General features: G+C 34.4%; 1 protein-coding gene across 1 annotated transcript in view; it reads left to right on the forward strand.

Moving 5' to 3' along the window:
• The window catches only part of Tmprss15 (transmembrane serine protease 15), a 99835-nt gene that overhangs the window by 14273 nt on the left and 70805 nt on the right, over positions 1-14757 (forward strand). Inside the window, exons 5-7 of the mRNA XM_048422635.3 lie at positions 1269-1313; positions 3313-3348; positions 11249-11380. Of these exons, the coding sequence (XP_048278592.3) occupies positions 1269-1313; positions 3313-3348; positions 11249-11380 (213 nt within the window). The remainder of the gene's footprint in view (positions 1-1268; positions 1314-3312; positions 3349-11248; positions 11381-14757) is intronic.

Here is a 14757-nt window from a genome sequence, read left to right on the forward strand (position 1 = left end):
GAAGGGTATGACCCATAAAATGCTTAAATATGTAATAGTAGATTTGCACCTTGTATGCTTTTGGTATAGTATAATTTTCTTGACAGAATTGGTTCAGGAAGCACAATTTCCAGTCACTCCCCTGCTTAATCCTTATTTATTTATTTATTTTATTTATTTTGCCAAAAAGTTAATTCAGTTTCTCTGTGTCCCAACTAAAGCTGTGCTTCATGAAATGCACTCTATGGAACACACACACTGTAGTTTGGATACTTATTAAGTTAATCTGAAGATTACCATAAACCATCAGTAACTACACCAGATACATTACCCATTGAACCATTTTGTAATCAAATCTAACAAAACTTTTTTGTGCAATCATTTCACCACTCCCATTTTACAAAGTAAAAGACAAAATCCAGAGGACTTTGATAAATTTCCTATCATGTATTTGCAACAGATGAAGGACTCCGATCCAGGCATTTTGAGAATACTGCCTTTCTTCTTAGTCATCAAACAAAAATTTGCTCATAATAGTTATATTACTAGAAAATAATGTTTTTTAAATCATCTTCCTAAGAAAAATATTTTATCTTTAATATGTGTTCATGTTGATTGTCTCCTTGATGAACTATTTGACAGATATGCTAAAATAATCTTTATTATTACATTCACTTGCATAAGATGGAAGAAAAAAATTTATGGTCAAAATCACAGACTGATTAAAGAAAATCATATCCTCTTAAGTTTATTTCAGTCTGTCTTGTACATAACATAAATCCTATTTTTCAGTGACTTAAAAACATTCTCAAATCAAAGTTATTCTACAATTGATTTATTGAGCTATCCTAAAACACATCTGCAAATATAACACCAGGATAATTTTAGATATTTATGTTTAATATTTGCATTTTGTAAATTTTCAAATATATTTCACTTTAAATTGGTTATGATAAGTCCTGGCAATGGCAAGATCTCATAGGTAACATTATATTAGTTGAATATAAACTATTCCATGTAACTTATAGCATAGATAATTAGGTACTTTTCTTGAATCAATACAAAACCAAGCAAACTTAGCTTAGGCGAATTATATAAACTGATCAGACAGTCACTAAAACATATCCAAAGTATTAAAGCCATGTAACGAATAGCAATATCATGAGAGCAAGTAAACTGGAATTCAAAAGATTAGATACCTTTTGAAGAAATATTCAAACTGTATTCAATGTTTTTATAATGCATTTATATTATAAAGTAAGTATAAAATTATCTTTACTTTCTTCTAGCATCTTTGGGTGAATTCTCCACAGCATTCCCTGTAACTACTTCAGGTCAGTGTTTTATATTTATAGCAGTGTGTGTGTGTGTGTGTGTGTGTGTGTGTGTGTGTGTGTGTGTATGTGTGTGTGTGTTCGTGTTTATTTATGCATCCACAGTTATATTTGTGAACATGTAGAGAACTGAGGTTGAAGAATTTTGTCTTCCATCAGTGCTTTAAACCTTATGTTTTGAGAAAAAAATATAGGACAGACAGCCTGGACAGCTAGCTCTGGGGTTCCACCTGTCTTTCACTACACTCCATCTCTAGGATTCCAGATACATACACTCAGACCTGAGAACAACATTAGAAAGAAAATATTTTATTTCTGGATTTTGTCATGATGTTTATCCTTCAATTTAAAATATTAAAGTCATATTTTAACTGTAGTATAGCTGAGAGTATTAATAGTACCTATTTAATAATGCCAAGGACAGGTATCTCTGATTTTAAGACTCCTGGCTTATTTTAAACTTTATATGATGCGTGTATAATTCCAAAATTGAACCATGTCAGGAGACCCTAGTGATGAAAACATTAAAACAATAATTAATAAAATAAATATCACACTTCTTCATAAAAGAAAACCACACTGTCGTGCTAAGCTATTCACATCACACTTGACACTGTGTCTTGTTTATTTTAATTTTCATCCTAGCTCATAATATTTAGAACTTCCTCATGTTGCATCAAGGTAACATCACTATTAGAAGAGTTAATTTAGAAAAATTATCAAACCTTTTTTTTACACTAATTATCTCAAAATGTGAACTTAATTTTAAATGGAAAAAGTATTAAAATAGCAACCAGAAAGCTGAAAAATCATTGTGGCTCTGCTAACTACAAAATCTACAATGCACATTGTTTTTATAAACTCTTTGAAATCAACATTCCAAAGTTTGTATGGTTAGTAATCTTCCCCTAAATATTTCAAAAGTAGTACTGTCAATCTTATCTGCATATCATTAAGACATGGAAATTGTCACAATATCATAAATATAATACTTTTAGTGTTACCCATATTCATGACATGTCCACAATATTTGAGACAAGTATTAGATAGTACATACCTGAGCCAGTAACTACAACACTCAATTTTCTGAAAAACCCAAAAGGGCAATAATATCTTTTTCATACTGAAAAGGACATAAAAGAACATAGAAAGGACATAGAAAAATAGAGATCACTGGATAAAGTGCCTCCTGTTCTGACAGATGATTGGAGCTGGGTTTCAGCATATACATTAATGCTACAACTGCACATCCAGGATATCAAATGCCTTCTGGCTTCCATGGGCACTGTGCACGTGCACACACACACACCCACACATACACACAGAGAGAGAGACACACACAAACATACACATACACAGACACACACACAGACACGGTGCACCAATATACATGCAGGCAAGACACCTACACACATAAAATAAAGACAAGTAAACTTTTTTAAGTAAAGAAAAAATAACATGCCTGGGGTCACAAAGACTATATCAATCTTGGAAAACAAAAATTTCTCTCTTAATGTTTCATCCCCTAGTTTAAGCACACACCGGTTGTATTAAGCTCAGGAACTTTTAGCTCATAGACATATGAATTAATAAATTCTAGTGCTTACTGCATGACCATTGAGTAACATCTGTATTTAGAAAAAAAAGTAGGTAAAAATCAAAACTTTCATTTCAATATTTTGAAAATTAATGAAAAGTAACCAATAAATTTATGCCCTTAGTTCAAAAATCTAATTTAATCATTTTGCTTTATAGATATGTATCAACACATCATAGTGAATCCCATAAATATGCAAAATTATCTTTAACTAAAATAATTGCAAAATATTAATATAAAATATAAAATGTTTATCTTTTGACTCAGATATATAAATAAGTAGTAAGTCCTAATAAGCTTAAACTTTCTTAGATGAAAAGTTATACATAAGATATATATGATGAGGTCCTTATAACCAGCCTAAAATACTTAATAATCATTTTAATATTATTATCTTTGCAGATAAACTGACAACCAGCAGTTCTATGACAACTTCAGGTCAGCCTTATTAATATTATTATTTATTGTATTTATGATTTTATTGTGAGAATGTGTGTATAAGTATGTGTGTGCACATATTTATGTTCATGTTTGTGGGGATGTGCATGTACATGTGTGTGCACCTGTTATGGTGCACTTATACAAGTCTAGAAAAACATTCCTTCTATCTTGTGGGTTCCAGAAATTGCATTCATGTCATCAAGCTTGACAAAATCATTTTATGAGAAATATGCTTTGTTTTTATTAAGGCTTATACATTTGAGACACTTAGTTTTAGAAATAGACATTTTAAAAACTGAACAACAAAATGAAAACAACATAAAAAAGAGCCAACTAATTTCTATATTTACATCATCATCATCTTCATCATCATCAATATTTTGGTTTTTCAATATAGGGTTTCTCATTGTATCCCTGGCTGTCCTGGAACTCATTTTACATACCGGGCTGGCCCGTACTCACAGAGATCCACCTGCCTGTGCCTCCTGAGTGCTGGAATTAAGGACATGCACTAAAATCAATTGCCAAATCAGTTTTACTTTCTTAAAACATCTTGGATTCCCACAACAACAATTCCTGCATTGACTTCAGGTAGGGTCAATAGTTAACAGTACAGTGAAGATCACATCACATTGAACTCCATAAATATAAACAATTCGGCAACTAATTAATAGTTGTAAAACAAGTTTTAAGAATCATAAAAGATTTATCCTTAGATCTAGATAAAAGGGGAATATCTGAATTAATATACACCAATAATCCACAATCAGGCAAAATTATATGAAATATTATATTCTATGAATGAATGTTTTTTTCTGCTTATCTAAATGCACATTACAAGCATGCCTAGTACCCAAGGAGGTCAGAAGTGGATTCCATATCCCTGGTCCTCCCAGATTGGATGAGTCATTAAAAAGTACACATAACATTTTATTAAAATATGTTATATTATCATGATATCACTTATCTTTGCAGTCCACTGGCAACTTCAGGTCAGTCTTAATGGCTTATCTGCAGTAGGTGCAGCAACAGTGGATCACAACAACCCAAGAGACAGATAAAAAGCTACCCAAACTGTAAACATGTTTAACATTAAATTTACATCATTAATTCAAGTATCAAATCTACTTTGCTTTCTTCTAGCATTGTTGGGTAACTTCTCAACAGCAGTTTCTGCTACAACTTCAGACCAGTTCTTACAGCATCACATTGACTTAAGTTGTAACAACATTTTACATTAATTTATATCATAAACCCAAGTATGAAAGCAATTTTGCTTTCTTCTAGCATCTTTGGGTAACTTCTCAACACCTATTGCTACAACTTCAGGTCAGTGCTTATAATGTTACGTTGATTGTCATAAATATTTACAACTATTTGTCAATTAAAAATGCTGTAAAAATTAAAATTAAACAAATTTATAATTCTATATCTGGACAAAATTATATATAATACATTAACATGTACTAATAATTGACAATAAGCTAAAAGTGCCAAGGTAAAATACTGTACAAAGGAAATAAATAATGAATTGCTAATATCCACTTAAAATATGTTACTTTAATTTTACCTATTTTTGAAGATAAACTAATAGTCAGCACTTCTATGGAAACTTCAACTGAGTATTAATAGTATTATTTATTTATTTATTTATTTATAATTTTCACTAATATTTGTATATTATCTGATGCCTCAGCAGTTAAATAATAAACTCGAAAGAAATACTGGGCTTAATAGTTTGCAGTTAAAGCATAAAATTTAACAAACATGGTTAGATATTGGGGACTAATACCTTAGTTGTCTGTCTTTACTCTTGCATTCTGATTTTTAAAACTGCCATTATTACCGTATGCCAGGGATGTAACCACTAGCAGTGAAGTGTCTTCTTGAAAGGATACCAGTTTCATCAGATACTAAAATATTATCTTCTCGCTATATTCTCTGTATTTAACTTAGGGCTGTTCTGTAAATGCAATACTGTCATAAATCAGTAATAAGGTACTGCTGGATTCATACAGTCTTTTTTTCAGTAAGTGTGTAATATAAGATAGATCTCAGGACGTTATTTTCTTACATGTATTAATTTATTTATCCCATACATAGGGTGTGCGTATCATAGTCCACGTGTAAGATCCGAAGGGCAACTTGTGAGAGTCAGTGGTTCAGATCTGCTGACTGTACCCACCAGTAGAATAAGAGAACTGGTGCTGTGCAAAATAAAGCCAGACTCATTAATTAAAGTGATTTGTCACTAATAATAACAATTCTAGGGCCCATGAAAAGTTCTTAACATTGAACATATCCACAGTTTTGTTTAGGGACAACCACATCTCTGTTGAACATACAGAAAACTGTCATTTAGCTCACATTCATTTCTGCATTATGAAGTAATATTACAAGTTCCAAAACCGCATTTTTATACATTCAACTTCAAGTAATATTAATTTACTTTGAAAAAATTAAGCTAATAATTAAATTTCATCCATCTAAAATGAAACGGAAAGGTAGTTAAAATGTTTCAAGACATTCTTTGTGAAACTTAAAAATAAGCAAGAAGCGTGTGAATTAGTGTCTTTTTTTCCATTTGTCGGTGTACAGATTCATTACATGATTCATCTGAGTTACTGCAGTCCTTTTAGAGGCATAAAACATTGTAAGAGATGTACAGGGAATGACTCAGGGCTAGGACAATAAGCACTAGAAATAATAACAAAAATAACCTTGAACTTTTTCTCCCGAATGATGTTGAAGAAAACAGTTGAACAACAGTAAAACCTAGCTGAGCACATGCCCAGGGTCATTGGGAGAAAGGAAAAGCAGGTACAGAAAACAAAGCAAAACAACCCATCATTTGAGTTACAAGAATGTGGTCACCATACAGTTGGACTTGTCTTTCTTATTAGAAATAAGCAAGTGATGTTCACAGTAACGATGAAGTAATAAAAAAAAGAAAACATTGAAGTGTCTCTCATACTGAACATACCATGCACGCACTGAGCTCTAGTTACACATTTTAGTATCGCATGCAAATGTTATATAAAATTCTTTACACTTGATAAAGCGTGGTCCAATTTACTCACTAACTCTATAAATTGCCCCTTATTTACTTAGAAAGATATATAGAATTTTTGAAGTTTAAAAACATTACATAAAATATAAATATTAAAATAGAGGTCTAAGATAGTGCCTGGATATTTCCTTTTAGTGTAAAGTAGACTAAGGATAATGAGAGAATGGATTTGGACACCATTTCAATGTGGACAGCCTAGCAACTCACACAGGGAAGGACAGGGACAGAACCAATTAGGTCACTTCACCCAGTTCCTAATGACTTACCTCAAAATAATAACAATGTATATTTTTATAGCAACAACTGAATATTATTATAAAAGAGATATTTTTCCAATACTAGGTTTCAAACATGATTTCCAATTGGTGGTGCTCATTTATATCTGGTAACTCACGCAACAATAAAATCTTGCTTTTTGACTATTTTCTTTCACTGAATTGACTTAATTAATTCATAAGGAATTATTGTAAGATAACAAGGTAGTAAAATATCATATTCTCCTTTACATTAAGTTCATGTAGCACGAGTCCTGATTCATACCTCTCATTTATTCCTCTCATACAGCAAGACACTAGAGATTTATAGAGAGGAACGAGGCAATTAAACTTGAAAACTGCCGCTTCCAAGCAGTAATTTATTATGAATATGTCTTTCAGGGATGTTAAGTTTATTCTCATTTTTATATGCCTTGAAGATAGAGTTTGAGAAAAACCAACAAACACATGCATCATATACCTGGCATTAGTGCTATAATAAATTCTGCCAACGAGAGTTTTTGTATGGTAACAGGTAAAAAGTCCATGTGGATTGTGGTCTTTTGTTCAGCTGCCTTTGTTGCCAATTACTGTAAAGTTTTACTAACCAATTTGGAGCCACAGGAGCTAAGGCCACATTACACAGATTGATTTCTTGGCTGCTGCAGTGTGCCTGGAGGGGCTCTTTTGGGCACTTGCTCGTATGCTTGAAGGCTTCCCACAATGTAGCTTGTTGTAGTCTTTTGTTGCTGGCAGTGCAGGCAATGATTTCAGAAACATGAAAGATTCGATCCTATGGGTTTTCTGTATTTCACACAAAATGCAATATTTTGCCACTCATCTGCTATGTGGTAGAAGTTGGGGACTGAAGAGGGGAAAATGTAATGGGCAGTTTTTGTGAAGGACATGTTGGTGGGCCAAAAGAATCTAGAAAGAACTGTGTCCTTGATTGAACTGCTCAAACCAGGGATGTAGAGATTTTATCCATTAACCAGTATATCATAGTCTGCATTTGAGGAAAGACGAATTTCCTACTCCTAAGCCTCTTCACTCTTTCCTGACATGCCCCCAGAATCATCACAGACCTTTCTGTGGATCTGATTTCGTGTTCTACTGTCACACCATCACATGTATTTTATACTTGCCTATTCCAGTTACTGCCAGGAATTCTTCAGAGTCAAATTTTAATATGAATTCTCTTGTGAAGATGGGTTCAACCTCTGCCTACTTCCCTGTGCTTTCATTGCTCTCTTAAGGCCTCATTAAAACTAATTAGCATTCAGTTCAGCAGATAGAGTGGCTACATCCTGCTTACTTGGGTAGTTACTTTCCACACCACCTTATAACTGGGGTGTAGGTATCTAAACTCTCTACACCCTCAAAGTGGAAGCCGGATGATCAGAATGTCAAGGTCACCTTCAGCTACTTAGGGAGTTCGAGATCAGAGCCAGACCAACCTGCCCCCCAAAATCTTACAAAAATGATGAATGAATTATTTCCCTACATTAAGATCTGTGAGAACAGATGCTGTGCCACAAACGGTTTTTTTTCTCCTTTTATCTTCTATCTCCACCCTGTAGAATGTCATGACATAAGTAATCATAAAAACCTTGTGAATTAATGATCACTACAGGGATCGTCTTAGTAAGAGTGCCGACAGCTGCAATGAAACACCAAAGCCAAAAGCAAGTTGAGAAGGGAAAGGTTTACTTCAGCTTACATTTCCACATGATAGTCATTCACTGAGGAAAGTCAGGACCAAAATTAATATGGAGCAGAAACCTGAAGTCAGGAACTGAAGCAGAAGGCATTGAGAAGCAATTCCTTGCTCAGCTTGCTTTTCTATATACCCCAGGACCACCTGCCCATGGTTGGCACCATCCACGGTATGCAGGGTCCTCCCACCGGTATCACTAATTTTTTAGAATGCACCACAGACGTGTTCACAGGCCAATCTGCTTGGGACATTATGCTCTCAAATGATGCCAGACGGAGTAAAGTTGACATAAAACCACTCAGCACACGAATCAAAGCATCCCAAGCACCATCCCTCGCCAGTGAGGCTTTGAGGGTTAACGACAATAGAGAGACACATAGCGCTTCAGGAAGCAAAGATCCACAGACGGCATCAAGACAGCCCGAGTCTCTCATATTCTTAGCAAAGGCCCCAATTTGAGTCTTCTAAGCACTAAATAAATAAAATTTTGTGGGCTTTTGGCAAAATAATATAGACACGTAAGGAAATTCTTTTTTACCTGTTTATTTATTTAGGGTTTCTGACATACTGTCAAACATTTTGACTTTTGTGAAATGGGACACAGTAATTAAATGACTTGCTTGATATAGAGCTCTTATATTTTAAGTACAATGTACATTTAGATTTAATAAATATGTTTATTTCTATTTTTATTTTACTAAATGAGATTATTCTGACACTTGAAAATAGCTCTGATATTTTTAGCTATGTTTTAGATGTTAGCTTTTCCATTAGTCTCTCAATGATTTATGTTCACTTTAATCAGAGCAAGTTTTTTAAGTCTAATTTAGTTATTTATATGTTTACCAACCCTGTCTATAAATGTCCTCAAACAGGATTTAGCTTGGCGAATACATGATTCAAATATTTGACTTTCCCTAATGATTTTATGGGAAGCATAAGAGATTTCAGAATTCATTTTGCTTGTTATAGTTTTACGAGCCAGCAGATGGCAGTACAGTGTTTCCCTTCGTGTTAAGGAAACCTACTCCATACACCTACTAGCAGCACTAACAGAACTTCCTGGGAGAGAAGGAAAAGATGTGAAGTTGGGAAGGAGACATGGTGGGGGAGTCTGAAATGAGCCAGGGGGACAAATGATCAAAATACATCATTTTCAAAGACTAAAAAGTATTTTTAAAAGTTAGAAATAATAACAAAGCAAATGTTGGGGAGGCAAATTTTCAAAAATCCTTAATGCATCATTGATAGTTTTATCACAAACAAAAACATTCAAATTTTCACATTGCTCTGAAAAACAAAATGCATATTATCTTGCAGGGTTATAAGAATATGTGTTATTCTTAGAACTTCAAAGTTAATTTCTAGAAGTACATGTATCTTGGTATGTGCCTGTGGTGGTTTAAAAGAAAATTAGTCCCAAAGAGAGTAGCACTATTAGGAGGGGTGACCTTGGGGAGTAGGTGTAATCTTATGTGGGAAGTGTCTCACGGTACAGGCAGACTTTGATGTCTCATATTTTGATATGCTCAAGATACTGCCCAGGGCCTCAGTCTACTTTCTACTGCTTTCATATCAACATGGAGCAGCTACCTCTCCAGCACCATGTCTGACTTCATGCCCTCATGTCCCGCCATGATGCTAATGGACTGAACCTCTGAACCATGCTCCCTGCCAAGGTGATAATGTGCTAAACTGCTGAAAGTGTAAACCTCCCCACCTCAATTGAATGTCTTCCTTTACAAGATCTGCCTTGGTCATGGTGTCTCTTCACAGCAATAGAAACCCTAACTAAGATAATCTCTCTATATCATATCCTTGGAAGCAAGGCAGCTGATGGATAAACAAGCAGGCTGAGAGCTACAAAGTGACAGCGCCTGGGCAGACTGACTATGATCTAGCACAGTAGAGGAATGTGTTTATATTGGATGCCCTAAAAGAATAGGGCATTCTTCTGTGACAAGAAGCCAAGATTTATGGAGCAGAAATAGCTGATCGATTTCTCCAGTTTTATTATATAATGCACTTGTAACTAGACATTTTATCTTACCTCAGAGTGGTTTACTTTGATAACATTTTGCTTTCACAAAGTACAGACTTTATAAATGCCACTGTGTTTTCAAATAATTAAGTTGTGTGTAAATGAATTATTAGATAGACGTTATAATAAACTTTACAATATGATGTAGCATCAGGCACAACATTGTTCAGTGTATGAACCTGAGGATTTAGGTACTTTTCCATTGCTTTCTTAAGAAACAATGGTCAAGGTAGTTTAATAATGAAAGCATTGAGTGGAGCTTATGATATCAGAGGGTTAGAGTCCATGGCCATCATGGAGGGGAGCATGGCAGGTAGGCAGGAATAACACTAGGGTAGTAGCTGAGAGCTTAGATCCTGGCCCATAAGTACTGGGCAGAAAGGGAGGCACAGAGTGATAACTGGGAATGGCTTCTGAAATATTAAATCTAGTCCCCTGTGACATCCTCTCCAACAGGGTCACATCTTCTAATCCTTCCCAAGGACTTCCGTCCACTGAAGACCAAGTATTCCAACATACGAATGTTCTCACTCAAACCACCCTAGGTATTAATTGATTAAATTATAAGTTTACAAAAATAGAATGAACAGCATCAACACTCACATTTTACATCATCTTTTATGCACTTGAAATACACTGAATTTTTGTAAATGATTCAACAACTGAAATAAATATTCCTTTTTACAAAATGAACTACATTGATCCATTATGAATTAAAGTAATGAAAAATATACAAGAAATATCAGCCATTGTATATATCCTCCCAATGGGAAAATTAATATTCAAGAAACTTATAAGAGAATCTGTATTTTTAGGCAATGTCTCAGTAGAGTGCCAGCCTGGTTCACGGCCCTGTGCTAACACTTGGAATTGTATAGCAACTGACTTATTTTGTGATGGAGAAGAGAACTGTCCAGATGGTTCAGATGAAGACACAGAAATGTGTGGTAAGGCCTCCCACTTTCTTTCACTCTTCTTCATATTTTCTCCTCCATGACTGTATGTAGACATACACATGCATGCATGCACACACAGTACACATAAATACATGTATGCACATATGTACACCACATATATGCATGCACACATACATGCACACAGTTTTGCATATGTATTTACTCTGCAAGAAGGGAAAATTATCTTCTCTAATATACACATGCATAATTTGACACAAATATGATATTTTTAAACTTAATAGCATAATATTAGATGTAACTAATTTTACACAATACCATTTGAGAACTCTGTAAAGAATACTGCGATCAGTCACACATAATTCAAGTAGAGAGGTAGTGTCAGTTTTTTAATCTCCTTTTCGTCTTGAGCTACCATGATTCTTAGGATTATGCACTAATAATATAATACATTTTCTAGATATTTTCATCATCATATAATGTCACTTCTCTTGCCCCTACTTCACAGTATCAACTCAGTGAGCATCATTCCCTTTTCCTCATTGCTTTTCTTTTTCTCTTGTAGTTCTATAAATAATACAAACAGTTATGAATAATAATAATAACAACAACAATGATTTCTTAATATAATGGTGTTTTGTGAGTTTATTTTCTTATTCATTCTGATTGTTCTCATTTTAATTGCATGAATAAACACTTAAATAACTCAAACACTACACCAAACATTAATCTAGATAATCTAAATGGAATCTCTCTTTGATTTATATTTCACTGCAGATTGCTTCCATTTAGAAAAGGTTACCAGGAAGAATCTTATCAAATAATGTAGTTTCTTTGTAACCTATCATCATGTAAGCTCAGATTGTAAGCAGTGAAAAGTACCATTACCTTAAGTCTAACCTACAATTCAATTTGAAAACTTAAAGAAATTAAGCCTATTTTTGGTGTGATCCATAATCACCTTTTGATTTATTTCTGATTTTTGAGAGAGGCTCTGGCCTTGAGCTCACTTTATGAAGCTTCTACCTATGGCCTCTTAGTGCTAAGGTTGCAGACCGAGTTGTAGTATTAGTCAACTGCATAAAGCTTGTTAAGGTGATGGTGAACACAGCTCGTAGCGGGTTTTGAGGCTGCAGTTTCCTTGTCTGTTACCATGGTGTTCTCATATTCCTTGGCAGTAACTCAAGGTGAAGATTTGAATGAGGAACTAAATTTAGGAAACTACCCATCTACTAGGTCCATACTTCATAAGACAGGCATTGGGTCTGTTTCACAGTAACAACTCAACACAAAGTAACTACACTTGAGATTCTTCCACTCAAAAATTTCAATACAAGTGTTGTTGTATAAATTTCAAACAAACAGAGCTGAACTATATACTTCAATGTGCAGCTGGCATGAATTGGAAGAAAGTGCGGATTATGGAAAATTTCTATTTTATATAACTAAGCTATTTGAAAAGGAAGATGGTGATCTATAAACTGTGTTTTTCTCCCTTGGATTTTCCAAAATCTTTTTTAAAAGAATCTGATTTAAATGTATCATCAAGAGGAAGCAAAGGTGATGCTGATTTCTGTTTCATAAACAACAATCCATATGAGTGAGACACGTAGCTGTAAACCTATGGACTGAAGATAGGAAACGATGTAACAACATTACACAAATCAAATAGTTTGAAAATATGTCTCACTTGTCCTTTGGACTTTAACATTATTGAGTTCATCATTTTCAAAATAAGTTGATAACAATTCATATCAAAAATTAATCATAAGACTAATAATGTAAGGATGATAGATTGTGTCTAAATGAGTCTTAAAGTAATTTATTATTTTTCTGAGTCACAAGATGAATCTCAGCATCTAAATTAAATGTCTACCTTCGCTTTAAACACAGTTGCTTTAAAATATCTGCATGATATTTTTTCAGTATATGGTGGCTTTATATTTATCAAACCTTAAGGTCACCTGGCTTTTATAGGACTCTCAAGTTTTTGTGTGCTTATTGTCTCCATTCCTTTATATGTATTGTAAAGTTAGCATTGTATCTATTTCTAAAATATAGTTTCAAATCATTGTTTAGCCAAGGTAGCAGAAAAATCAATCTAAAGAACTCTCTTCAGGCAGCAGGTGTTTCAGAGCACAGGTTATCTTATTCATTTTAATCAGTGGTGGTAGTGAGCCCCCGAGTCGCAGACAACCCTTCAGCATCAACTCCAGTGTTAAGCAGCAGGACGCCATCTCAAAGCCCTTGTACATCAATCCATACTCAGAGAAAAGTTTATAAGCTAATTTAAGAATTCTCTCTGTAAGACACTGACCTTTGATCTCTCCCTATTTATTGATTTTACCCCAGCTGTGCGCTCTAATTCTAGTTTGTGTTATTAATAGAGTCGTATTAATGATTGCTTCCGTACCGAGTTTCTGTATTTAGTCTTTGGTTATTTAGGTTTGTACAGCTTATCGCTGACTATAGCTAAAGTAAGATTGCTTTAAATTGTGTTTCTCTTCTGATTAGCATTGCATCAGCAAGAAAGTTTGCTTTTTAGCTGACCTCTGTGGAGAAACGATGCTGACTCGGAGCTCTTAGGTCAAGGTGCAGCTCTGTCCCAAAGTTGGCAAGTGTACTTGTAGTTTGCATGGTCGAATGCGTGCATTTGATACCTTTTGGTGTGTCTGCATAGATCATGATTAATTCTTGTATCTTGGACGACTCAATGACTGAAGAACAGTGGAATCGGTAAATACTGGTCCAGCAGAGGGAGCTTCTGGCTGGTCCCAAGTGCATGTCATGGGGACTGCTTGGTGAATGCAGGAAGAGTGTCTGATGGCTAGCAGGATGGCTGCTGTCATTTGCAGATTCACTTGTTACCCACCCAGCGCTTGTTCTAATGATCTAGAAAATCAGGAAGCTCTCAGCAGGTCACAGAATCACGATCTAAACATTCTACTCATTCATGTTTGAGATATATTTTTAATTCTTATTAATCCTGAGGACCTTCTTGCTTCACTGCCAGATATGTAAAGTTGCCTTTTTCATACACATAGTCAAAGGAATACCTAAAGCTACCCACCAAATCGTCCATCTTGACAGGATATTTTTGACATTCTAAGCATTGTTATTGTAAAGAGTTTAATACTATTGTAATTTAAATGCTTTTGTGGATAGTCTACACTTTTGTTTATATTCAGGACTAACAAGGTCCAGTTACTTCAGACTAAAATAGGGATTATTTATTGTAAATAAAATGTGAAGATTCTTAGAAAACAAGACAAACAAATTGATCATATTCTTTTGGACAGACAAGACACTGTGATACAAAAAGCTTAGCCACTTAAGATGACAATGGTCCTCTGAAAGCAATCACAGATTGCCTGGGTGTTAAAGATGCCAGTTTTCTGCCCTATCACCCT

The sequence above is a fragment of the Myodes glareolus genome, chromosome 2 (assembly GCF_982192425.1).
Source record: "Myodes glareolus chromosome 2, mMyoGla1.1, whole genome shotgun sequence".
NCBI classification, from domain to species: domain Eukaryota; kingdom Metazoa; phylum Chordata; class Mammalia; order Rodentia; family Cricetidae; genus Myodes; species Myodes glareolus.